This window comes from Electrona antarctica (assembly GCF_951216825.1).
Source record: "Electrona antarctica genome assembly, chromosome: 17".
NCBI lineage: Eukaryota > Metazoa > Chordata > Actinopteri > Myctophiformes > Myctophidae > Electrona > Electrona antarctica.
The window spans coordinates 9426392-9453669 of record NC_136798.1 but is presented as its reverse complement, the minus strand read 5'-3'; the positions used below and the strand labels follow the sequence as shown (position 1 = coordinate 9453669).

Genomic DNA, 27278 nt, shown 5'->3' with positions numbered 1-27278 from the left:
AGCGTAGTCTCGCGGGAGCACGGTGGGGCATAATATTACAAGCGCAACCCATGATCGCCCCCTGCAGGAGGGGAGGATCATTCCAAGATGGCGGCGTCCACCGGCTCGGAGTCAGAGATGGAGCACAACAAACAGAAAATGCCAAGAAAGAAACGCCAAGATGATAATAACAACGTGGTGAAGTTGGTCACGCGTGGAAAGATGTCGGGCCGGTTCTCTCAAAGCCTGTTCAGGAAACTGCCGCCTCTCGTGAGGATCCCCTTGAAGGACATTGTCAGCGAGGAGGTTCTCGGGGCAGGGCACATCTTCCTAGGCTTTACCAGAAGTGGCAGACACATTCTGTCCTACACCAGAGAGCGGATTGGAAGCAGCGACGATGAAGGGGGTCAAACGTACATGTACAACTTCAATCTCTACTGGTGGGAGTTTAACCTGCGCAGCCCACTCCAACAGGTCCAACACGTGGACGTCTTCGGGTGCGAGCTAACCGAATGTGACCACATCACCGTGTGCGAGTGGCCCAACGACGACTCCAAAATTGTCGTCTGTGCCTTCAATGCACGCAGCAGCACGGCTCAGCTCATGGTTAACCTGTTCAAGTGCGAGGACGGCTTCTACGGTGACTTCCCCATCACGGTCGTTTCTAACCCTCCATCTAAACACTGCTCCCGCTGCTGTCCCGAGACTCCCGACCCCGCCTCAGCTACGACCATGCGCACAGCGGGGAGTGGTGGTGGTCGGTGTCTGGAGCATGGCTACACGTTCAAATGTAGATACCTGGGGGATTCTCCGTCCCCCTTCCAGCCGGCCTTGCAGCTGAAAAAGGACGAGGTCTTTCTGATGCGGCACAGCGACGAGCTGGTGGCCTGTGCCATCTCCTTCTGCCCAGCAGGCGAGGGGAGCCCGCAGGTACTCTACAACAAGAGAGCAGCTTCATCAGGGCAACCCTCTGCGGGTCCCACCTCAGCAGCCCCGGCGTCCACTCCTACCTCTTCCACGCTACCTCAGGAATCCACAGAGGGCACAAATACATCCTACAGGTAGGCTACTACTAGACAATTATTACATAATCGCCTGGTTGCAATTATTTGAGATAATGGCAGTTATTTTTTGGCATAAACTGCATAATCGTTTTCATGTTGTGGAAAAATGGTCATACTTTATCAAACGTTCTCAGAAAATAACGGAATTGGCAGATCGGTGAGTGAGCTTATTTCCAGTATTTCTTCTTTGTGTGTCAGTCTTTTCATTGTATATTTATGCATGTTATTTTTCCTGCCCTTTTTGTCACCAACATTTTTATTTTTAATTCAGTATGTTCAATATGGTTTTTTTCTATGACAAGTCATAGTTTACTAAAATTGCATGACCCTACCTACAGGACTCCCACCTCCCCAGCCTCATCTTCAGCCTCCTCACCCTCGCACTCATCCGTGTCTCAAGAGTCAAATCTTGGCGAGGACCAGGAGGCCCACTACGTCGACTACACACGCCTGCACTATCGCCTCCCACGGCCAGGAGCGGCGTGGGATGATCCTGGAGATGTGTTGTTCGATGTCACAGATCTGGAGGGTAAAGGCCTGCTAGTGTTCCCTGGTTTGCATAATGAACCGAGTGTATGTGTGGAGCAGTTTACGCTGAACTTTAGCGATCTTCTCGGTGAGTTGCTAATGTATCAGGCTGTCCTTGGGGAAGAATATCTTAGTGCTGAAGACTATGACGTTGTCATCATGGAGATCTGTCCAGAGACCAACAAAGTGATTCTCGACATTGGCCTGATCTTTTTGACCCATACGGAGAATAACTACAGGCCCAACGAAAAAATCCTGCAATCCAACGTGCAGGTCAGCTGGGACCTCAACACAGGGCTGTGTTCTACCATCGGGGTCAGTGACGTCACAGACGAAGGCGAAGGTTGTTTGAGATTTAAGGTTACTGACCCCAATGCAGAGGGCGTGTGGAGTTCTTTTAGGAAGTCTGCAATGAACACGGTGATGGAGTGTCTAGTTCCTGAGATTAGCCCTTCCTATGAGATCAACCACATGACTAATGAAGCTCTGCCTGAAGGAGTGTTGGCAGACAGTGACCGATGCACCTGGGTTTTACTGTGAAGGAGAGTGATGCCTGACACATTGTGAGCTTCAAACCTTCTCTTTTTGGTGTGCGACACCTGTGCACAGCCAAGTATAAGTCAGTCAAATATAAGACAATGTGCAAACGCAAAGGCCACAAAAGTAAGCCAAAAAAAAGAGTAAAGAACCCCCCACACACACACACAGCCTTATCTTGAAGTGTAGAACATAAACCTCATCTTGAGCAAAACTGCTAATATTTTCTGCCTTTGATAGATATTTCACCTATAAGAACTTGGTAAAACTATAGAATGAAGATTTAGTTGCCTTTTCTAAGTTGTATCTGTTATTTCACCAGTCAATGTGAATCTGTCCAGTTGAGCGAACTACAGCTACATTTGTTTCCACGTTTCTTTATTACATTACTGCAGATGTCAACCAAGAGGTGCCGTGTATATATAATAATAAAGTTGTGCAGTTATGCCTGTCTGAGCATGTCTTTGGTGTATTTGACTGTTCTACATCTGGTTATTCATGTGTGTCAGACATGTGACGTGTCTGTCAGGGTGTATGTGGTTTTAATTATGTGAAGAAAATGCAGTTCTGGACCAGGACTGAGTGGGCTTGCTTGAGTAGCTCCCGGACCCTACTTGAGGATGTATTGACCCAATGACGTCCCTGTCTTATTTCTATTGATTTTACCCACATGACCCCATCAGTGTGTCACAGCCCAGCAGGAAAACGGGCCCAGGAATAAAGATTTCCGTGTACGATGACAATAGTGGGCTCGCTACTCGAGCCCACAATTGGCAGTTGCTTAAGCATTTGCTTGATTATCTACTATCTAGAAGTGTCAGTCAAATGTAGTGATTGATCAAAATTAAAATTCAAATACAGTGACGAGGGAGGAAGAGAGGGGCCATGAAGTTAACAGGGATCAATTAAGAGCTCTGGCTGAACTTCACAATGGAGAGGGCACTTTTTATAGATGGGCAAAAGGGCAGGGGCTCTAGCCCCCTTTCATGTACCGGTATATGTGTGCATGTGCCTGGTCCTGGTGCCTGAGAGATTCAGCTGGTCATGGTCATGGACCAGTTCAGTTGTTCTGTCATTTGGTCATCTCTGGACTGGTTCAGTCCTGTACTTATTGGACATGGATATACTGGGACATCCTTCTTTAATGTACATGGTATTTACAGTTTCTATAACGGAACAAACTCGGTACTGAGTCTACACTGGTCACGTCACTCTGTGTTCTAATAGAGCTAAGAAATAAAATTATCACTTCCTAAATATGCAGTTAATATAATTGCACCGCCACCTTTACTTGACCAAGTAATTGCAAAAAACGTCATCATCCAGGGAGTCTGATGTGTGAAATGCATCACCAACGTTGGTGTAAAAATGTACAAACTGTATATTCAATATATTAAAAAAGTCAAATTTTCCAGATTATAGGAAAACGGTTCATTGGTGTGCAGTTCTCTCATTTAAGTATTTTATTTATTTATTGTTTACACGTGGGGAATTATTCAAACAACTTTAACCAAAAGGTTCGAGGCTTTTTAATCAGAGGGAGCTATTCAGTTTGAGTCAGACCAGCTAGTTAAATCTGGATAGCAGTTCCTAGTGCTCTCCACACAGGGGCGATGTTGCACAGGCGCAGGCAGAGGGCTGACGAGTGCAGAATCTCCTGTTCAACATTACGTGACGTGGCTCTGCATTATCGGCCTGTCAAAACGTCCAGATCTACAAGCTAACATTGCGTTGCATTGCGACCGATTGCGACGCGCTGTGAGCTTGTAGATCTAGTCGTTTTGACCAGCTGCCTTCCGCTTACAGGAGGAAGTAAAACAAACCTGAGTCTCAGACCTCAGACAGCGGCTGACTGACTGCAACATCTCTCTCAAGCATCCTGTAAAAACGACCAACTAAACGAATAACGTGAGTGTTTATAATGTTGCTTCCATCATGATTTCAACAGTCCAACTATGTTGGACTGTTGGTTAGGTTATGTATGGACTCAGTTCATCACAGATTTGTAGCTAGCTAGCTAGTAGCACATAATGGCACATAACTGATTGCAGCTATTTTATCAAATGGCTAATTCCTTTATTAATTATTCATGAACGGTGATCAGATTTTATTTTGTAAGTGATGTTATGCTAAACATTGTCTCGTGAAAGGGGTCACTGAAAATGATCACTGTGGTGATCTCAAGATGATAATCTATTAAATGCATGCAGAATTGCAGATGTCATTGAACCTGAAATTTCGTTTTCCTCTGAAGTCAGGCTAGATAACATTTTGGGACCAGAATAATTGAGGTTGAGGACATTCCTAATTCACTGTTCATTTTAAAAGGTTGATGGAAAGGCAAATCAAATATGCAGTCTGGCAGATTCCAAAGTCAAACTGCCAGACTATGTAAAAAAAAAAACTAAAACTAAATAAAAACCTCCCTTGTAGCGCTTTAAGGAAAAGGGTTACAAAGGCACATGCATCCAAAATATATAATATACCACAGGTGTTTGTACAGAAGATTAGAAGAGAAAGAAAGTGTACACCTTTAGTGGTATTATTATAATATAATAAATATCCATGTGGTTATTCCAGAGTTAATCTGTGATTGTGTCTAGCTAATTAAAGTACTTTTGCTCCCTTACAGAATGGTGACAGATGTACAGCTGGCCATATTCGCCAACATGCTTGGCGTGTCATTGTTCCTGCTGGTTGTCTTGTACCACTATGTAGCCGTTAACAACCCCAAGAAGCAGGAGTAGTTTTCCAACTATGCCAAGGCCCCTCTGGAGGTTTTGGGGAGGTGAGTGTCCATTTGGCTAAACCAGAAACGTTTACCTTTGGGTATTCCGAATAATACGCTGTTCAACACTAGGCTACTTTTCTGGCCTAGCAGTTTTGTAGTAGTATTAAGTTGAAACGTTATTAAAACACAATGTTTTTAGAGCAGTGGTTCTCAACCTGTGGGTCGGGGCCCTCATGGGGGTCCCCACATGACAGTGAAGTGACAATTTAAGGACTCTTGAGAAATATTTCATACCTAAAAACAAAAAGACAGACCATTACTCATTACTGCATCAAAAGTAAAAACTATCCTATGCGGGGCACGGTGGCACAGTCTGTAGTGCTGTCGCCTCACAGCTAGAAGGTCCTGGGTTCGATTCCCGCTGGGGACGCTGTGGGTGTGTTCTCTCCTCCGCGTCATCAGTGCCCTTACCCGAGGCGGGGTTGGCGAAAGGGCCTTTCTGTCTGGAGTTTGAATGTTCTCCCCGTGTCCCGGTACCCTCACAAAAAACATGCAGTAATCCTGGTCTCTACCTCCCCCTTGCCAGCTGGGGCGCCTGATGGAGGGGAAAGGAACTGGTCGGAATAATGTGTTCCTTCCACGCGCTACATCCGGCCAGTGAAACTCCCCTGTCAGGTGAAAAGAAGGACTCCTCATGCATAGAAGGAAGCATGAGGTCCGTTCTGCGGAATCGAGATCTTTGAATAATTTTGTGTGCTTGTTAAAATATGACTTTTGGGGGGTCACGGCCTGAAAAGGTTAAGAACCGCTGTTTTAGAGGACCACAATGGAAATAAGTTATCAAATAAGCCTTAGGGCTTTGTTTTTATCCTCAGTGATAATGTGTGTTTTTTCTTGTTATGGAAGTGCTCATGTGCTCTTATCACTGTCACGATAAATAAATAATCAATAATCAATAATTGACATTCAGTCAATCTCATCCTGCTGTTGTTCTACTTCTAAAGGGCAGTGTATTTCTGTTCCTCTTATCTCTAATGCACACATTTAATTGAAATAATGGAAATACCATTTCTAATCTTTATACTCTCTTGTAAATACATGTCACGCTCATATCGACATGCACAAAATGCTTCTTTTTTTGGGCATATTATAGAGCATTACAATCGGCAGTCATATTCAGTTGTTTGTAAGGCTTATTGTGAAACCTTACTCTTAATGTCCATGGCTCTCTTGCAGGTGAGAGATGAGAATCTGTGGCATCACCCTGGAAACATTCCCCGCCTCCCCACAGAGGATTTTCCATGTCATTAAGTTTGTACTTGTACTTGTCTTTTTCTAATAAAATATGTCTAAGTTGATATCATTTGCCTTCTGCTTTAGTTGATTTTATTTCATGTATTCATTCAATCTACATATATCCACCTAAAGGTCCTTTCAGACAGGGAGTGGGTAGCCTGGTCCAGAGCCATAGAGTAAGACAGAGTTACACAAACTCGTGGGGCCAGTCCAATGTCCAACTTCTATTTGTTTGTCACTATTTGAAGGCTTCAAATGGGGACAACTGGAAGGTTACGGAATGCATTGAAGTCTATGGGCTCGTGCGAGTACATGAACCACTGGGCTGTTTTCTGCCCCCTCAAAATCGCAACTGGCCCAGCCAGCGTGCTTTCTGGTCTAGAGGGGCGGGTAGCGCATTGCTCAAGCACTGGATAATATTGGTTCACCGATCTGAGACAATTTCATGGGTCAGCGCCTGTGAAAATACGCTTGCCCCTCAACTTCTCCGCACGTCCTAAATAAACACAGGCCTCTCATTGAAAATAAATGACTAGGCGCGTCAGTCACTCCCCACCTGAAAAGGCCATAAGAGGGTAAGGATGGCTGAAATGAGTTGACCGTGATATCGTGACTTGTTTTATTCATGTTGAGAAAATGTCAGTCCATGATATGCTTGTTTATAATTGACAGCAACACAACACACACAATAGTTATACTACAATCCTATTACAGTACTTTATCAGACCTGCTGTTATACAGTATCAGTGTGTTGTGAATATAAAGCTCCAGGAATGTGTGACGGGTAACAGATGTACAATACAAAGTTTTACAGACTTGTAGCACAAAGGAAACATGATCACTTGCACACGTTCTTCTAAAATACAAATTACATTAAAACATATTTAGTTTTTACAATTAAAAAGGTGCTAGGGTGCTTATCAGTACATGTCAGGTCTCTGTATTCATGTGCTGGATTAATGGGTAGATAGCAGTGCAAAACGGTGAAACTGGTCAGTGCATGAACTGGTAGAAAAGAAAAGGCAGGAATTGCAATAAAGGAACAAACGGGGATAGAACTTCGGCAGTGGAAGCCAAAACGTTGGAGGCTTTCAATCAGAAGCCATACAGTTTGAGTCTCTCAGACCAGCTGGGAAAATCTGGTTGGGGTAAATGAATTGATGGCTCCTCCCTCAACAACTGCTCTTGTGGTACCCTTGAGCAAAGGCACTGAACCCCCCACCCACATCGAGCTGTTCAGCACTGGATATTCCCATGTTCTGGTCCCAGGGGGGAATATGCACATGAATGTGAAGTGAGGCATTGCTTTAAGAGCATGTATGACAGCCCTTTCTGGAAAAGTAATGGTTATGTAATGTGGACCAAGACGACCTCTCTCATCATGACCAATCTTCTCCCTGCTCTCAGAACTTTCTTGGATATCAGATACATATTTCACATTTCGCATTTAAAGGCCAGTCCACTCCATGACTCCAATGCACCTAGTCGCAACTTGCAAGAAATTGCAGTGGTCTGGAATTGGAATGACCAGTTGCAAACCGGTGCAATTTGGTGATAATGGTTGCAACTTTCAACTAGTAGCAGGTGTGGACTGGGCTTAAGCCGCAAGAGGGTGCTGATTTAGGAGAGCGGTGAATTGCAGTTCTTATGCCTCTCCACACAGAGGCGACGTTTCACACACATTCACAGGCTCAGACAGTGAGATGAGTGGAGTCCCTTCAACCTAAAAGAGAGGAACAATAGTGAGCCTGGTCAAGTTGTACTTTTATTTGAGTTGAACTTTATCTGGTGAGTTTGCCAATTTTCACCTGTTGCCGTTGTTGCTCGGTCTCTGGTGCGGCCTCTATGATAGAATCTCCTTGACAGAGGAAACTCCTGTCTGTACAGTTCAGAGCTTTAGAAGTTAATTGTATAGGACCCTCATTTCCAGATACACCTGCACAGTGAAAGGAGACAATAAGAGTCACTGTATAGTTGTATTTTATGTTTAGGATAAGGAAGGAAGTGCACTAGGAGGCAAGACTCAAAATCAGTTCTCCATATGTTTTAACCCATTTTGGGCGGGAACCCCTTTTGGTGTTAGCATTATGTTATGCTTTAGCTATTGAAAAATAGCAGATCTACAAGCTCATAGCGCGCCACCGAGTGGCGCGCTACGAGCTTGTAGGTCTGCTATTTTTGAAAAATCGAAGAACCACTGACATAGAAACATAGCTTTTTCAGAAAACTCAGGATGTAGAAGACATTTTTAGAATCTGATCTAAGGTCAAAATGGGTTAAGCATTGACATTTTAGACACTTTGGGGTGTGTGTGTGTGTGTGTGTGTGTGTGTGTGTGTGTGTGTGTACATGCCTGACAATGACAAGTGTCTGCGAAGGTCAGGTTTGATGAGTCTCCAGACCTTCATGGTAGCTGAATCCTCATATGTAGGATTATTGCTAGAAGGGGAAGTGTTTGTGTCATGTGTGGGAGTGGTTTCAGTTGACCCCGCTCTCCTGATGGGGATGCGACTCGCCCGAGGCTGCAGCTCACACCTGGTCAGACGACGGACAGGTATAATAATTAGATTTCCACCCATAATTAATTATTAGCATTTGTAATTAACAATTTTCAGTCACTTGGGGGAGACTGCAGATGTATTTTCCCATATAGACTTATTACATATTTTACTAACTTGCTGAACTCAATGGAGGCAAGGATGTGATCTGGTCCTGGAGTTTTTGGAGTCTGCATCAGAGACAAGAGTAAAAGAAAGGTTAAACATGCAACTGAGCAAAAACACATACTGCTTATGGTGACGTGGTGTTTACAACATTAGAAACCACTCCTATAGACAGCTATGTGTGTCCCTGGGTCCCTGGCTGGGTCTGTCCCTGACTCCCTGTGTCCCTGGCTGGGTCTGTCCGAGCACGAAATAGCGTTTGGTTGGTTTTCACAACCAAGTGTCACTGTTGCACAGCCTAACACACATTAACTGTATATATGATGATTTGGGGTGTAAAGGCCAAAAGGGTCGGTTTGGAACAAAACCGTTTTAAGGTAAACCACAACATTGCAACTCATTGAGTTGCAATTAGTTGCATTGCTGTGGTCTACCTTAAAAAAGGTTTTGTCCCAACCCGACCCTTTGGTGTGGTTTGGCTTTACAGTATAGTAGAGGGATCCCCTGGGGACCCACACACGGTAACTTCTCAGGTAATTTCTCAGGTCGTACGCGGGGCGGCTCGCCGGAACCGGGCCGGCACCCTGGCCACGTTCCTGTGGGTCTGGAACTTCCGGGGACCCCCACACGGAATTGCACCAGTCACTTCACACGGGTGTGATTTTTATACAAACGCACACAGTTATACATTCATATAAAATCAGGATTTTACAGTGCATATACAGTATAAATACCGGTGTGTCAATTTATATGAGGGTGAGCTGCAGGGAGGATTTTTTAACCCATTAAAACTTTGAGCTATGTAGAAACATATGTTTTTCAGAAAATCCATAGGATTTAGAAGGCATGTTGTTGCTATGGGGCAGAAACCCATGTCCATGTTCTACTTAATAATGCTACAGAAATTAACAGAATCACACGAGAGCATCAAAAGTAGCCGATCGACAAGCTCGAATTGCACCGCGATGCGTTTTGAGCTCATCGATCTGGTACTTTTGCCGTTTTTATTTGAATCCTGAAAAGTAACAGTTTTGGTCATATTAGGAGATAATTTGCACAATCGGCCTGAGATCTTAAAGGAGAATTCCTGGGTAGCCGTTTTCTTACCGTAATGTCACAATAATATCCATTAACCACTGGTAGAGGCAGAAAAAAACCCTCTTCTTTTTGTTTGCATCTGTCGTCCATAATGTCGGAAAGAATTGTGTCCCAAATGGGCTTCCGTCTAAGGCTGGTAAACGTCGATAGACCCCTTCTCCCTGCTCAGAGCTACAACGTGCTAGAGGACCTTTAGATTGTTTTGCCTCTACCAGTGGTTTATATATATATACAGTATGTATGTATTTGGGATGCACAGATATGGAAATTCTTGGCCGATACAGATGTTTAAAATAACAATTTAGCGGATACTGATACCGATATATATTTATTTAGTTTTTGTTGTTTTTATTTCCCCCTTTTGTGCCAGAGAAACAAATACATATTCAATACAAGAAGTAAATGTTCAGAATCTACAGCTTGGTAGACTGCAGATAACCAACACACCAACATAGCCAATGCAAAATGTATGCTTATCAACAACAGATAAACATCGGCTACTGCCATCGGTTAGATTAATTTGCCGATACCGAAATTGACCGATAACAGCAATATCGGCCGATACCGATTATGTGGCCAATACATTGGTGCATAATCATCATATTACGGTAAGAAAACGGCTAAATCTCCTTTAATGGGTTCATTTAAGTTAATGATATTAAAGGTGCTTCATGGCTGTTTCCTCGAGCGTGTGTGAGTTGCCCAGACAATCTGACCTTTGCACGTGGCTCTGGAGGTTGATGTGTGAATGTAAGACTCCGCCCTAATCTCCCCCCTTTCCCAGAGCGCATGGGGAACACCCTCCTGGGCCCACCCACCGGACTGGAGCCTCCACTCTGGACATCTGGACAGCTGAGGCCTGGCATGCCGACCAGAGAGGAGCACAGTACACAACCAGGGAGGGAGGGAGGGAGGGAAAGAGAGAAGAAAGATGAAGCACACATATCAATCCATGACACATGCATAGTGTTTTATAAAAATATGGAAATTGGAAGTATTAGTGCAAGTGAATTAAGCAATTCATTGGCAGAGGTCACTATGCATTGTCCAAACCATAGATGTTTTGTCTAGCCACGTGTGTACATGTGCCTATGGATGTCACTGTACAATGTCCTGCCTGAGGGGAAGAGGTTGCAATATTGCACTCTGCCTGAGTAGCAGAAAACATAATAGAACATGAAGCTCAATTTATATTCCGATGCATGATTGATTGACAGATTTGTTCCTTCCGGCAATTGACACCATCGTGCCTCGGAGTATACATAGCATAATTAGGCATAACAGGCAGCGGCCATTACATTTGCTAGAGATGAAAGATGCAAGGGATGAATCACAAGTCATTTTGTTTATAGTTTTGTGTACGTTACTTGTGGGATAGACGGGAAAACAACTGAACACATACGCACATGTGCACGCACACGCGCGCGCGCGCACACACACACACACACACACACACACACACACACACACACACACACACACACACACACACACACACACACACACACACACACACACACACACACACACACACACACACACACACACACACACACACACACACACACACACACACACACACACACACACACACACACACACACACACACACACACACACCACAAACAGATGTGGAGTCAGTAGAGACGAAAGGTCCCCACACACATTTGAATTTAAGTTTCTCCACAGAGGGATAGTTTTAATTGGAGATTAAATAGAGAGAGAGAAAGCAGGGTAAACAGACATCAGTACACTGGTTGGAGGATATATCCATACAGACAAACACAATCATAGTCGGGTATAGAAGCAGGTTAGCACCAGGTCAAAGGAAATGCCAAGATTCTTGACAAGGAATAAAGCCTAATGTGTACTTCATTTCACAACAGTGTCACTCGCCAAAAATAACACATTTCCCAAAAGAACTGATTGAAAATCAGACACTGTAATTAGGATTAAGGAGTGAATTGAAGAGCACAAGAGTAAGAATGTGACTATGCACATGTTTCAACTTTCCACCCAATATTCCCGTTATTCTGAATTGAGCAAATAGGCTCTAACAACCAAGAAAGAGAGAAACGTTCACAGTGTCATTGTACATAAGTCTATGAGTGCCAGTAGTTACTGAGATGTTGGTCATGAACTGAAAGCTCACGCTACTATGAGGTATGCAGTGGGTAATGGGCTATAGTACATGATGAATATCAGTCAGAAGATTAATCCTAATTCATGATTGAAATATTAGAAGCTTGTGTTGACATTATCATCACTTGTAAGTGTACATAGATATTCAGTCAAAGCCAGACGTCACCGCAAAACGGAAGAAACCCCATCCCCATCGAGAAGCATTGGCAGAATCCATCCTCATAGGTAGAATTAAACTTCGGTGTGACCATGCCTGTATGCCATGCATACAGGAAGAAAGCATCAGACTGCCTCAAAACTCAGAGTTCCTGGCCAAGATGAGGGCTGGTCACTCAAAACGCCCACTGTTCATAACAGCAAACCAATGCAGACAGAGACAGCACACCATTGCTACAATACAAATCACTTCACAGGGCCAGACAACAACTACATAACAGAAGAAATGTCATCATGAAACGGACCAATGGGACTGGTATGGTGGTACACAGTAAAGCTATGTGTGAACACTCCAGATTGTACAGTTCATCTGAACGATGCTCCACTCGCTACCTGGCCTGGTGCATTTGCTGGTCAGATGATATTCTGGGGGTTAAATACATATTACGACTGTGACTGTAATCCATCTCTGCTACACAGCCAATCTGCCCTTTACATCTCATCAAGATCTGAGATGAGTGACAGATGAGCCGAATTAGAAACAAAACTATAATTATCTCATTAGTATAAATCTGGTGGGGTCTCTTCAAATACCACCAACCACAAGATGTACTAGCTTGCCTTTAACCTCATGAATCCCTGCGTCTCTATCCTGGGGGGGGACATTCATTGAACAGCTTTTTCCAAGGAGAGTTCGTGTTGAGAGAAAAAAAAGGTGTAGACCTCTGTGGGACACCAGTCAACAAAGTATAAATAGAGTTAAACAACCACAGCATACAATCCTGAACTACGTCCTCATGGTCCACAGATACCGCCAGCAATCTCAATTCAATGGTTACAAGCGTAAACATACCAGGAAACACGTCATACATAGTAAAAAGAATAAAAAATAAAATAAAAAAGAATAAATAAAGTAGGAATTAAACATCTTATACTTCTCATTGGCATAATAATTAAAATAAAATGTTAAATTAGTAATATATATATATATAGATAGTAGATTTAAATTATAAACACTCACCAGCTTAGTAAAAAAAAACGTAGGTACACTGACTAGACCCAACCTAATTATTATATCTAAATTATATCTATATTATTTATCAAACGCCATGGCCATAATAACTGCTCCATAGGATCTCTCTCTGGTGTCACACATAATTACAACCATGCACATATACAGTAGACTAATGCTTCACATAGATGTCATAGATGTTCACCACACGTATGTAAGCTTGTAGATTTGTTATGTGCGGTGGGCCCCTGAGAACATTGGGCTCCATTCTTTAAAATATGTATTTATTTTATATTTTATATATGATCGCTCTACTTTTACTTTACAAATGAGGGGCCAAATATTTTGCACATTTAGGCCCAATATTTCAACAAATGCTACAAAACCTGTGGTAGTTATTTGGGGATAAACAAGAGGTTGAAGGGTACACGATAGTACATGTACCATGCATGTTAAAATCATGTACACTTGACCATGTAATCATGTATAGTTTCCATTACTTCTGACCATTTATTACTTATTTATATTTACTTTTTGGAAAGAAACAGCCAATTTGACATTGAGGTTCCCACAAGGTTTAGGTGCGCACTAGACCTGTATCCTTTTGACAAACGATATCCATATAATATTCATTTACAGTATTGCCCAGCTCTACTTCACCATGATGTTTGTATGACAGTACTATGAGGCCACCATGACACCTTCAATAACTTCACAACCTGGACAAGGGCTGACTTGACATAACACAGTCTCCAGAACTATGACTATAACTAATTAATCCATAACGGCAAATCATACATTTACACTACAAAAAAAACGTGGTCTAAATTTTCTGGAAGGTGAAAAATATTCTAGACTAGAGCATATCCAGTCCAATTTAGTGACGTTAACCAATATGCCTTGTAGTGTGAACAACAACGCAATTTTCTGGTGTGAAGCCTCCAGATTAAGTAAAAAACAAATGTGCTTCAAGTAACAGGACAAGTAAAAAAAATAGTAGTGTGGGAGGGCTCAAATACTTTCTTTTTTTCCCTAAAGAAAGACTTACGGTATGCTGTAACTTAGCATCTTAGCTTATATGATTTGGCTACAAGCTTTGATTTGTGCTTGTGAATGCATTGGCATCAGTTTCTAGTATTGGGCTGTGCGGTGCTTCATAGCCCGGTTCAAAGTGCAGTCTCTATTTTAGCTAGGCTAACACACTGGCCTCCTCTGCTTGAACTGTTATTTACAGAAAAAAGGAAATCAGAGGAATGTACAACAGTTAGGCTAGCACCACGTTTGTTCGTGCGGACACGCGCACACGCACTCACACACACTCACACACGCACACGCACACGCACACGCACACGCACACGCACAAATATTCAGTCCTGGGTGGGCCCAGTTGGAGAGCTGGCAGCCCTGCCCTGGAGGAGCTGCCTAGGGCGGGCCAGAGCCTGCAGTGAGGGGAGCAGGGCAGACAGGCTCGGGGGCTGGAGGGAGTACAGACCTGCCATACTGACAGAGGCCGGGAGGGGGCAGCCGCCCGCTGCGCACACCGACGAGGAGGAGGAGGAGGAAGAGGAGGAGGGGGGTGAGAGTGGGGGGCGGGTGGGGGTGTGGCTGTTGCTAGGAGACCGGAGGATGGACCGGTGGTGGGCGGGACGTCTCTTCTCTTGACTCTTAGCATCTACACAGAGAGAGAGGCACACACAGACATAAAAAGGTAGACGCCTCCTTCGGCTCTGGGGCGTGTGTATCTCGAGAGGAGGCAAGCTTTCGTGGGGTTCCTTGAGCTTTCCTAGGAAGCATAGCGCGTGTGTCACAGAACTTAGGGTTGTTTGGTAGGCCAATCAGAGACAATGTAAACATTTGTTTCTCATGCCAATAAAGCTCATTTTCACACACACACACACACACACACACACACACACACACACACACACACACACACACACACACACACACACACACACACACACACACACACACACACACACACACACACACACACACACACACACACACACACACACACAGGCCCGGTTCTTCCTACAGGCCGACGAAGCAACGGCTTCGAGCGCCATGGGGGAGGGGCGCAAAAAACCTTTTTTTTTTTTTTTTTTTTTTACTCTGTCCCAACTCTGTCTGCACCGTGTCCCCCCAGTGCCCCCCCAGTGCCTCCCCAGTGCCCCCCCAGTGCCTCCCCAGTGCCTCCCCAGTGTCTCCCCAGTGCCAGTGTCCCGCCAGTGCCTCCACAGAGCCTCCCCAGTGTCCCCACAGTGCCTCCCCAATGGACCCCCAGTGCCTCCACAGTGTCCCCACTGTCCCCCCAGTGCCTCCACAGTGTCTCCCCATTTTTTGGGACAGAGTAAAAAAAAAAAACTTTTTTTATTTTTTTATTTTTTGAGGGGGGGGGGGGGGGGGGGGGGGCGCCGCGAAAAATCCTGCTTGGGGCGCCAGATTGCTCAGGACCGGCCCTGCACACACACACACACACACACACACACACACACACACACAAACCAGGACAGCTGGCACAAATGTAATGGTTTTTTAAAAAAATGGAAAAATGTAGTATTATTAATTATTATTTAAAAAAAGGGGAAAGAAATTATAGAATTTGCCAACGAGGTGGCGGGTATCACTGAGTCCTATGGAATGTGTTTTTAGCAGGTTAAATACATAAAATGGCTCATTCAGGACAATTCTGCTTATTATTATAATATAATAAGCAGAATATAGCAGAATTATTATATTAATATAATATCTCGCTTTGTTTTGCCTTCGCAAGCAACTTGTTAGCTATCACAAAATCGAACACAATGTTCAAAGCAATTTCGGCATTAACGTATGCATACTTTTAGCCCCGTGCCACCATGCAGGCTGGTGTGTTTTAATTTAGATTAATCTTGCCAGTTTCTGATCACTCAGATCAAATAATGCCCTTACACTCCGTCAGCGTGGCAAATTCACAATGTGAAAATGCGCCACAAATATTTGACATCAAACTATGAATTTGGTGATGCCTCATTCATACAGTTGACCTACAAACTGACCTAATTTCTAAAAGTAATTACTTTAAACTTTTGCCTCATTATATTTGCGTTCTTGGTGGATGTATTTCTGACACAACAGCAGTTTAAAGCTGTGAAGCTTAATCTGTTTCACCTGAATCTGGCATCGCAACAGGTCTCACCTCAATGATAGAACATGTAAGAACTAGACTAAAATGCTAGAGAGGGACCAATTTACAAGACATCCAGGTAGAACTAAAAGACAAGTCATCTTATGCTTGGTTGCACTCTGAAAATAGCCAATCTACAAGCTTGTAGATCTGCTATTTTCAGAGTACAACCAAGTGTAAAATCAGGCATTACGATGCCATGAAGGCACGCCAAAGTTGCAAAAATCAACTGTAGATTTAGTCGACTAAAATCTTATGATATTAAGTCGACTAAAAATAGACTAACACTAAAACATTTCAGATGACTATAAAACGAAATGGAATTTTATTCAAAAGACTATGACTACAACTAAATCAAAATTTGCTGCACTAATGCAGGGGGGATGCTGAGGTTAGAGGATGTTATGCCTGATTAGCTGATTTATACTTCCCATCTACAAGCCAATCATGTGCTGTGAACTTGTACATCGACCGTTTTCGGTGCTCAACACGGTGTGCAACCACGTATAATAAATCAGCCTTTAGTGAAGGTGAGGTCATTCGCCCGCGTGTTAGCCTGTCCTAAGAATCAGCTGAAAAGGCGCTAGACTGCCATTATACATCACCGCCACAGCAACACATGTAGCCAATCAGCACACAGATACACACATCATCGTTAACATATCAATCTAGCGTTGAGCTTGCATGCAGCGCTTCACCAGCGAAGGCCAACACAAGCAGCCATCAGCCTCCATAAACCTTCATGACAAGCGGAGGGAGAGTGAAGGGAAAGAGACGTGACAGAGGAGAGTGTCTTACCTCTGACTGGTCCAAGTGTCTTGTTGGCCCCGCGGACGCCGGCGTGCGCGGTACTGTTGCTGCTGTGATGGTGCAGTGTGTGCGGGTGCACGTGCGTGCGTGGCGGGGGACAGCCGAAGGTGAAGCTGGGAGAGGAGTGGATCTTCGGGGAGGGTGTCTGGCTGCTGCTGCTGTGGCTGTTGCAGCGAACACGACTCAGGGTGTTCTCCGATGCAGAGCCAGACAGAGAGCTACACACACACGCACACAATTCAAAAAGTACTCGAATTAGCAATTGCATTATGAAGCTAAAATTGTTTTTCAAAAGAGCATTCAACTAACATAATAGTCAATAAATGAACTCTACTCCGTAACACAGTAACTTAAACTTGGTGCTGAAACCTGCAAAGAAATACACAATAAACAAATAGAAAGTAATAAAAAGTCCAGGACAGCCTTCCCAATAATGGTATTAACATAGACTACTGTACTACCATCTACTCCCTATGTGTAATATCTCTCAGCAGACAAACCCTGGGCACACTGTGAAAACAAATCCCAAAACAACATTGAAACATGTCAGCGCGTGCATTAAACGTGCACGAACATTGTGCGAACCCACTTGTTGAAGGTCTTTGGCGGCGACGCCTTGCTGCCGCCATGGTGTATCCTGGGAGGGGGAGGGGCGTGTACGTGTGTGCTGAGGCCCTTGGTGTTGCGGACGTGTTTCAGGATCCAGGCTCGGAGATTGGTCAGGGAACTGTGCTCCGACAGCACGAGCCGAGGCCAGGGGTTGCATTCCACCATGTCCAGGGCTGAGATGGCCACGGCGCGACCCACCTGGAACATACACACGTACACGCAACACACATGTATACATGTATTCTTGCATGCAATTTTGGTGCTCTTTGGCTAGAAGGATCATAAGTGAATTCCCACAGAATGTTACCAATATTACCAAAGACTCAGGACGAACTGAAATTGCAGAGGAAAATTGTTAAATGAGGACAGAAAAGCAGGGAACATAGGACGGAGAGTGTTATGACGAATTACATACATACATCGTCAAAGCTGCGATGTTATTCGCTATAACACATGACCTCAAGTTTTCTATTGTGTTTCATAATGTGATTGAAACACTGAGCTATCAAGGTTTAAAGAACAGGTTTAAATAACTGCTCTGCTTATGTGTGTGTGTGTGTGTGTGTGTGTGTGTGTGTGTGTGTGTGCGTGCGTGCGTGCGTGCGTGCGTGCGTGCGTGCGTGCGTGCGTGCGTGCGTGCGAGCGATTCCAAACACACCCACCTGTTCAAATATTTCGGGGGTGTATTTGGGGGGGAATGAGGGAGGAGGTGGGGGCGTTGCCCGTCCATTGTCATGGCAGGCAGGCGGGATGGTGTTCATTGTTCTTCCTGTGTTGTAGTTACACTCCAATGTGTAACTGCAAGGAGGAAGCAAAATGAGAGAGAGAGAGCGAGAGAGAGAGAGAGAGAGAGAGAGAGAGAGAGAGAGAGAGAGAGAGAGAGAGAGAGAGAGAGAGAGAGAGAGAGAGACAAGGGATTTCTTTTAAAATACACTCCCATTTTAGAGTAGCCTGGTTAATAAACCAGACCGAATCAGCCGTTGGCAAAAACAAATTTGCCTGCCAGCGGATTAGGGTCTGGCGAGGCTCAGTAGCACGCCTCTTTCCTACAACCGAGAACAGGTCGGGCCAATCGGGACACGGTATGCAATATGGGCGGGCTTTGGTACAGTGACGTTCAATGCTTGAGACCTTTGACTGACAGTAGCTCTGACCAATTGCGTCGAAGAGAAAATGTTTGAACCCGCCCCCCGGGAAATGAAATCCAAGTGGAGCCAGCCCAGACTAATATACCGCGACAGTGTTGTGTGATATTAGTCTGGCTTATTAGCCAGGCAAATTTTAGAGCACTCTGGATTTGAGCATTCTGATTCAACGGTCAGAGTAGAGCCATTTTCATCTTTTTAAATTAATTCAAATGAACATGAATTCATCCCATGTATATAATTATTACTTTCTTACAGGGGTTGACAATTATGGCTACTAATTATGGCTCTATTCCGTTAGTGTAGCGGAGCCTTTCCAGTGAGAAAACATGCACAATAGCTGCACCCTGACACTGGCCTGAATGGAACAAAATGAAACCTTAGCCATATTGACTGCTGTCAAAAAGGTCGATCTGTTTCTAATTTAGAAAATGGAACCAAAGGGTTAGGATGAAACCAAGACATCCCAACTTTGATTTCATGTATCTGTGTCACAATTCCACAATCCCCAAATGCTATATAGAGTCTGGAACTACACCTCCCAAAATCCGAGTAAGGAAGCTGCCATTTCCGTTCATGAAAATATATTTTAAAATATCTTTATCATTTATTTATTATTTCCATTTCTGCTAAGCAACAAGCTATACATGCTTAGGTGATTTCTATTTATAATAGGATACATTTGCGCGACTGTAAAGACGAAACGGAAGTGGCAAGGGGGCTCCACTTGAAAATTGCGAGAGGCAACAGTCTGGCAACTCGAGACTAGTGTCACATGGGTTCAGGATACCAGACGTACAGTTGGGTGCCACCGATATTGTCCCTTATCATTTGACCCATTTAGGCCTGACCTCAAAATTTTAAAAAATCCTTCTAAATCCTCCAGTTTTCTGAAATAAATATTTTCACGATTTTTCAAAAATAGCAGACCTACAAGCTCGTAGCGTGCCACTCGGTGGCGCGCTATGAGCTTGTAGATCTGCTATTTTTCAATAGCTAAATTATAACAATGTTTAAAACACCAAAAGGGGTTCCCGCCCAAAATGGATTAACTGTCCTTTTGCGCAGATCACGCAAACCTCAGCAAAAAGAAAAGGACAATATCGATGGCCTCCAACTGTATATAGGTCTTAATTCCAATGGAGAAGTAACCATGAACACAGGTTATGACGGATTCCTTTGCAAGTTAACAGGCTTAAAATGTCAACAAGGCAGGTAACATAAATTGTTCACACTCAAATATTAGCACATTTTAAAAGTTACCTTTCTTTTTAAGACATATTGATTTAACTAGATACACGCTATAATACAAATTATAAAGTGATGCATTTCTTGATTACTAACGACCAAAAATGGCAGTTCTGTCTCTCGCGATAATACATTCAAATGGCCCACCAGAGGTCTTCCAGGAACTGACTCATGTCTACATGATTGACATGATCAAGAATTGTGGACTTCCCTTGTCCCCACTCAATTTACGTCAGCAGGTTTGTGTGGAATGTACCCGTTTCTAATTGGCCTAATTACCTGAACCTGAAAAGCCAGTCAGGCCCACTTTCTCTTCCTGTTTTTGTAAGTGAGTCTGAGGTCACTCAGATCAGCCAACGCAGGGAAGCTGGAGGTACCTTCACTAAAAACGCCGGGACAACACTCCACACGTCCCAAACTCTTCTACCTTCTGGCTCCAAAACTATGGAATGCACTTCCCATCACAGTCAGAACTGCAGCCTCACTCCCAATCTTCCGACGTAGTCTGAAAACCCACCTCTTCAGACTCCACCATGGCCCGTAGCACTTGCCCTAGCCTATCCCCTTAGATAGCACATTATGTAGACTTAGATAGTATTTTAAACAGACTTATAGCTTGTTACGTAGACAGCTCTAGAATTGCACTTTATGTAGTCATAGCACTTTATAGTACACATGTATAATATATTATATAGTATAGTATGTATAGTTTACATAGATACTCCACTGTTACGTTCTTAGTTTACGCATGATTCATGATAACTACTTTTTATGTGATGTATGCCATGCTTTTGTTATTGCTTAATGTAAGTCGCTCTGGATTAAGAGCGTCTGCTAAATGCCTAAATTGTAAAATTGTCACAGTAAAGTGACAGCAAGAGACACCGGAAAAGTAGTCAATCTCTGTCTTAGAAATGCACGGCAAGCAGTATTTAAGTTTTGTTATCCAAAGATAGAGGTTCCCCTGTCTGTTTGGTAAATACTGTACATGTCGGTGTGAGATAGATCCTTACAGCTTTAGTCTAAGCCTTAAACTGCAATCCAAAAACTGAATGGTGTGGGTATTCTGCTGAAACCTGATAAGAGCTTTGCAAATTAATGTCATTGGCACAAGCCTATATATTGTTCAGATTACAGACTCTTCAAAGTCTTGAAGAATACACTTTAATTGAATTTTCCCCCTGTGGCACCCCGTGGTCCCGGGCCTGCTCTTTTACTTTATTTGTTTATTTGGACAGGACAATGCATATTAATGGACGTCACATGGACGTAAATACACCGGATATAGCACAGTTGCTCATTTTCATCCGCAGTCCTCACAAGAAACACAAAACGGAAAAACAGACAGTCAGACAGTGGAATACATGTGTGCGTCATGTGATCTCTGACCTGTGCAACAGCCCTATGGCCTTGTGCATGGCCACTCGTCCGCTGCCCTCTTTCGACTGGCCGTCCCTCTTGTCCCGGGCGTACATGTTCTTCTCCGAGAAGTTACAGCCTTGGAAGTCAAAGTGTGCAGCGTTCACGGCGATCAGCCTCGGGTAGAGCATGTTCTCTACCTGCAAATAATGAAGAGTTCAGGACAGTACAATGTCCCACCACCCCTACTGCGTAGGAGAAATACGTGTGACCATGGATCTTCAACTTGAACCAGCAAAGGCTGGCAACATTATCATTATTATTAACAGGAAAGAATAACTGATTCCAGCAGCGACCCAATAGGTTGGGCAGCACAAATATATGGGGGGGGGGTCTTCCCTGCACACGCTGCAGAGCGGCACAGGCGAATTTCTTTGGGGGGGTCAAATCCCGTAACCCCCCGAAATGCATAGAAAACTATGCCATCATCATATCAGTTTATCTGTATCCATCTATCTTCTTTGACCAACAGTAACCCAATTGGCTAAAAAGAAATGTTCCCCCTTTGATTGGGTGGGCAGGACGCACGTTTGGGTGGGCTCTGCCCACCCCTGCCCCTGATATGAAAATACTTGGTGACACTTACAGTACACAGACAGACAGACAGACAGACAGACAGACAGACAGACAGACAGACAGACAGACAGACAGACAGACAGACATTTTATAATAATACTGTAATATCAACTGCTTTTCACCTGTTGGCTTTCATCAGGAAGGTTGTTTCCATACATGAAGCAGCCCCGCTTTGAGGCGTGACCGTGTAAGTCCACATAATAGGCCACTCCTCCCTCATGGGGCGGGATAGGCAGCTGCTCTTCCTGTGGGGCCAACAGCTCTACGCTAACCGGGGCCACCGTCTCCGACGAGACCGCCGAATGGTTCCCGTCCCCCTTTCCCGTCTCTGTAGCGACCCAGGCATTCTCCGCCATTACCATGGGGACTTCCAGGTGGGCGGGGTTTGTGTCCTTCTCCGTGTTCCGTTGGTTCAGGGTGATTTCCAGAGCAGTCAGGGGAGGAGCTTGCGGCTGGTTGGTGGGCTTGGCGCCGAGGGGGATGGTGGGTGTCAGTGTGGGGCTCTTGGGGTGTGCGTTAGAGTGCATGTTGTGCCGGCGGTTGTGAGTGTGGTGGTAGAGCAGCAGTGCTTTCGCTGCATAAATGGAAGGGTGCAGTTCAGGGCTGGGGTTCAGATACTGTCTGTTCAGGTTCACACCCCTGGAATCAGTCCTGCACAGAGAAGTTGAGAGAACATAGAGCGGCGTCACTATGGTGTCAAACCCTTATGGTGACACACTGGATCCACTGGTCCACTAAATGATTACTATATGCTGTATCTAGTTATGTTCTGCAATTTGGGCAGTGCTTGGTTTTCGTTCTGCCATTTTCAACATGGTGGCCACATCCCAAAAGTACACTAGCTAAACAGTACTTACAGTATACAGTATTTATTTGATCCCCATTAGCTTACTATAGCCTACTGTTACAGCAGCTACTCTTCCTGGGGTCACTAAAATTTGTTTCCGGAAGAATGTGAGTCGTGACATAGTTAGTGCAGTAAGGTTATAATAGTTTGGGATTTTTCATTATAATATAGTTTTAGCACATCGACATATTGTTTTTTGTTTTAATTCGTTTTTTGTTGACAATGCTTAGTTTTAGTTCATTTATTTATTTTTTAAACTCTACTTAATTATTATTACTTAGTTATTTGTCAGGTGCAGGATTTAAAAAGGTCAAGTACGTATTGTGTAATAAAAACTCAAAAGATACCATTTAAATATATATATTCAGTTACTGAAAACGAAAATAATTTTGTCTATCATTTAAGTTTGTCTTAGTTAGTTTTGTAAACACAATACAGGCACGGCCGGTTCTCCTGCTCTCTGTAGAACATGAGTTGGATACGTCTACTTGGCATCAGTTCACGGAACCAGTGTGTCTGCTGCACTTTTAGGGAGGGATAACAGCAGAAGCACCACTGCATACTTCTGCATTATTGGTATGGCTTCAGGGAGCACGGCTTCAAAGCCTTTTTAGGGCCACTGGTCACAGGTTATAAAGCCCTGCATTGATGCATATTAACGCACATAATGCATGTTTGACTTTGAACTTGAAACTGAAAGAAACAAACAACCTACCCTGTAAAATGTAGAACTACTGGAAACAATTGTAGTTGACCCCACAGACAGACAAAACATTACACAGAAACTAACAAGAACACACTCATCACATCAAACGTGATGTGACATCTGAACAATGTCATCCCAAAAGAGACACGTGGTAAGAGAATATTAATAAGTTGCTGCGAGAGTGAGGTCTAGCCAACACCAACTCATTGTTGTGAGTGCAGTGTGTGTGCAAGCATGTTGCCTGCTGCATGCATGTGCGTCATACCTGTAGTGGCCACGGACCACCCCGTCTGGGTTGAGCATGGGAATGAGCTTGAAGACAAACATGTTACGGAGTGCATGAGCCCGCGGGTCATCCCTCCTCAGGATGAAGGTGAGAAAACCATTGAAGACGAACGAGGATGGAGTCTCCCCAGGGTGCACACGACTGCTAAGGAAAAACACCTACGTAACACACACACACACACACACACACACACACACACACACACACACACACACAGACACACACACACACACACACACACACACACACACACACACACGCACACACGCACGCACACAGGCACAGGCACAGGCACACGCACACACACACACACAGACACACAGCATACCCATCAGTCTAACTTATATCCGCTGTACTTTCCATGCAACAAAGTATTTTAGGCGTGCATACCCTCAGACAGGGTGGAATAATGTTTTTGTTTTTCTTACCCGTTTTCCAGGGAAGCGGTGCGGCCGCAGGGTGCTGCTGTCGGGAAATAGATTGGGCAGTCGGGGCTCCCTCTCTTCCCGCATCCCGCTGCAGTTGGTCACGGTCAGCAGGTCCACCCGGTTACCATCCAGAGAGTGGCACAGCACCTCCCTGTGGTAATATACGCTCTCTGGTGCACTGCTGGGAGGGAGGGAGAGCCAGGGACCAATATTAACCCATTTAGACCTGAGGTCGATTCTACAAATGTCTTCTAAACAGTGTTTGACCGCCGACCACCATCTCAAAATATTTTGTTCCAGGGACCCCCAGAAGCCAAGATTTTAGTTAAAAACGTTTGCTGTGAACAGTGAAAGAATATATATTCAAAGATTTGCACATATTTTTCAAAAATAGCAGATCTACATGCTTGTAGTGCTGCACTTGGTGCTTGTATCTACTACTTTTCAATAGCTAAAGTTTAAAAGAATGGTTAAAAGCGCCTACGGTGATCGGAGGAGACCCGAGGCTTTCTTCACCCTCCCAATGACTGATTGTGGGGGTTAGCAGAGATGGAGTACTTGTAGAGAGGCTGGGGAATTGGGAATTGGCTTTACTAAATTGGGACTTGAAGGGGAGAAAATGTTTTTCTTTTGTCTTGAAGGGGCATGTTTTGTACAACAACATAGTCTTTTCATTATGTCTGCCCATGATCTCTGTGATTTATACGTTTGTTACCTCTGAGTCACTGACACTAAAATCTGATGTTTTAATTTTTCTATGAACCTGTGACTTGACAAACAAAAAAAAGTGGTGACACAAATGCATTCAAGGTCTTAATGGGATATGAAAGAAAGAATGTGAAAGGATAAACGAGAATAAAATAAAGAAAGAGATGAATGAGAGCAACAGAGACGGCCGTCCAAAGCAACGGTTTAATGAGGCACTGAACACTGTGCGTTAATGCGAGTCCTATGTTCTACCTGTTAGGGCTGAGCTGGGCCCCACTGGAGTAGCTCTGGTCCAGACGGCCCAGCAGCTCCTGGTTCTCGCCGTAGGAGAACGGATAGCAGAAGGAGAAGTAGGTGGTCGCCCCGCGCACCTCCGACACCCGGTGGGTGAACGACAGGATGAACTGGTTGTCCACCATCTGTTTGACATAAGAAGAGATTATAGTCAAAAAGAAAAGAAAAAAACACCGTCGACATATTCAGTATAGAGCACGGAAGTCTGACGTCAATATCACGGTCACTAAGTCCACGGGTTTGTGTACTTTTTATTTCTATTATAAACCCCATAGGGGGATCTTAGATCATCTCATATAAGAACTGTGTTTGAAAAATAAACAAATCATCCCGGCGGTTTCACTCATATGGATATGAAAAATCAACTGAGAACTCTGAAAACTCTAATGTTACTGCTGCCCAATTAGTTAAATTTTCGCTAGAAACAGACTGTATCAAATATGACTGACTGACTGTCGTAAACGATACAGAGACACATCCCCGACAATATCGCAGAGAGTTTGTTTATTTTTGGACCACAATTCTTGAGACGATTTTAAGATGACCCCATGTTATTCTCCATAGAGAAAAACTTCCACGAACCCCTTGGAACCAGGGAATGAGCGAGTGACGTCAAGACTTCGGCACTCAATTGCAGCACCATGGTGGTGTGTGCACTTAAAACATATTTGCAAGGTTCTGGGTTCGAGTCCGGGTCAAGATCGGTAATAAAAAGAATGTCAGTAAATATCTCAAATTGTGTTAGTTTATGTGGCCCTTTAGGTGTGAGTTTGCAATAAAAGAGGTAAATGACTAAATGTGATTGTGGCAGTGAGGCATGGACCAGTTGGACCCCCTTTTTTGTTTACATCAACAGTTAATTTGTCATTCATGGGTGGATGTGGGTGTGAGTTTGTACCTCAAAAGTTGGTCTGTCGCGGACCCTTTCCCAGCGCGTTTTTCCAGGTACCGTGCGTACCAGCGGCGTCATGCCCTGGCTGTACAGTTTGCTCTGCTTGTTCATGTTCATCACATTGATCTTTAGCACCTTCCCTGGCATGGCACCGCGCACGCTGAAGTAAAACCATGACCTGCCATGCAAAGACACATCATACAAATCATCATAACTGAGCTCCAACAACAGGCTATGTGCAGTGAACATACAGTACAAAAACATGTCTCTTGATCTGCACTGTTTTGGGCCCAAAATGAATGACATTAGATCTGGCAGAGAAATGAATCGGCAAAGCATTGCATCTCATAATATTAGGCCACTTTTAGACGAAAACAGTGTTTATAGAAAACAACAAAATAAAGTCGTTTCCAAACTTGTGACTTTGCCGTTTTCTCTGGCGACCGCTCTCGTATAAAAGTGGCCTTAGATTGGATTAGATTTGATTCCACTCTATTGATTGATTGTCAGTCAAATTTAAGCAGTACAATAGACAAGAAATACAAAAAGTATCAGTCACTCTGACTCATACTTGTGTATGATCTATCCAAGAGCTAGCAATCTCTCTGTGAACAGTTCCGTTCCAAGGTATTGCTGCTACATACATTGACACATTGGTACACTAGAACTGAGGAAGCTCAAAGACAGTGAGCTTGGTGAAATAGAGAATTAAATCCACTTCTTTGTTCTATGACAATTTACGAAAAACACTCTTTGACAAAGTATGTAGGTATGTCTCAAGAGCCCTATATGGTGATATATCTCAATGGCAATTTGATAACCACATATTTGCAATATTCAACTTCACGTTTTGTCTTTTTTTATTGTTCATTTCATTATTAGTCATTTGTATCAATTCGTATTTGTTGTGTCAGTGTGATGGCAGAAGAAATAAA

At 43.9% G+C, this 27278-nt stretch overlaps 3 protein-coding genes across 7 annotated transcripts in view; 2 read left to right on the top strand and 1 right to left on the bottom strand.

Moving 5' to 3' along the window:
- The first annotated feature begins 45 nt into the window (after positions 1–45).
- Positions 46–2564, top strand: LOC306940813 (DDB1- and CUL4-associated factor 15-like). The gene is made up of 2 exons (XM_079526025.1): positions 46–1040; positions 1382–2564. The coding sequence occupies exons 1-2, from the start codon at positions 88–90 to the stop codon at positions 2109–2111; spliced, it is 1683 nt and encodes a 560-aa protein (XP_079382151.1). The 5' UTR covers positions 46–87; the 3' UTR covers positions 2112–2564.
- Positions 2565–3807: 1243 nt separating this feature from the next.
- On the top strand, positions 3808–6197 carry ost4 (oligosaccharyltransferase complex subunit 4 (non-catalytic); the record flags this gene model as incomplete). 2 transcript variants are annotated; one of them, XR_013792110.1, is made up of 3 exons in its annotated part: positions 3808–4016; positions 4741–4896; positions 6076–6197. XR_013792110.1 is itself a non-coding variant. In XM_079526559.1 (2 exons), one exon carries the CDS (start codon positions 4742–4744, stop codon positions 4853–4855), a length of 114 nt encoding a protein of 37 aa, XP_079382685.1. In that variant the 3' UTR covers positions 4856–4896; positions 6076–6197. The 2 variants fall into 2 exon arrangements, 1 of the variants encoding a protein (XP_079382685.1); XM_079526559.1 differs by lacking the exon at positions 3808–4016 and having other exon boundaries at positions 4742–4896.
- A 543-nt stretch (positions 6198–6740) lies between these two features.
- Positions 6741–27278, bottom strand: part of agbl5 (AGBL carboxypeptidase 5) — a 25657-nt gene continuing 5119 nt past the window's right edge. For 2 of the 4 annotated variants that reach the window (XM_079526873.1, XM_079526872.1), the window contains exons 3-17: positions 26350–26521; positions 25410–25576; positions 24450–24630; positions 24001–24179; positions 22305–22833; positions 21577–21746; positions 18457–18592; positions 17775–17992; positions 17174–17403; positions 14699–14878; positions 10613–10755; positions 8811–8863; positions 8489–8670; positions 7944–8071; positions 6741–7858 (exon numbers count right to left, since the gene is read on the bottom strand). In XM_079526873.1, coding sequence (XP_079382999.1) covers positions 7781–7858; positions 7944–8071; positions 8489–8670; positions 8811–8863; positions 10613–10755; positions 14699–14878; positions 17174–17403; positions 17775–17992; positions 18457–18592; positions 21577–21746; positions 22305–22833; positions 24001–24179; positions 24450–24630; positions 25410–25576; positions 26350–26521 — 2746 coding nt within the window. In that variant the 3' untranslated portion in view covers positions 6741–7780. The remainder of the gene's footprint in view (positions 7859–7943; positions 8072–8488; positions 8671–8810; positions 8864–10612; positions 10756–14698; positions 14879–17173; positions 17404–17774; positions 17993–18456; positions 18593–21576; positions 21747–22304; positions 22834–24000; positions 24180–24449; positions 24631–25409; positions 25577–26349; positions 26522–27278) is intronic. The other 2 variants (XM_079526874.1, XM_079526875.1) reach the window with 2 other exon arrangements.

Coding starts and splice junctions, on each gene's coding strand:
- LOC306940813 (XM_079526025.1), top strand. CDS start 88: ATGGCGGCGTCCACCGGCTCGGAGTCAGAGATGGAGCACAACAAACAG. Junction 1,041..1,381: donor GGCACAAATACATCCTACAG/GTAGGCTACTAC, acceptor CCCTACCTACAG/GACTCCCACCTCCCCAGCCT.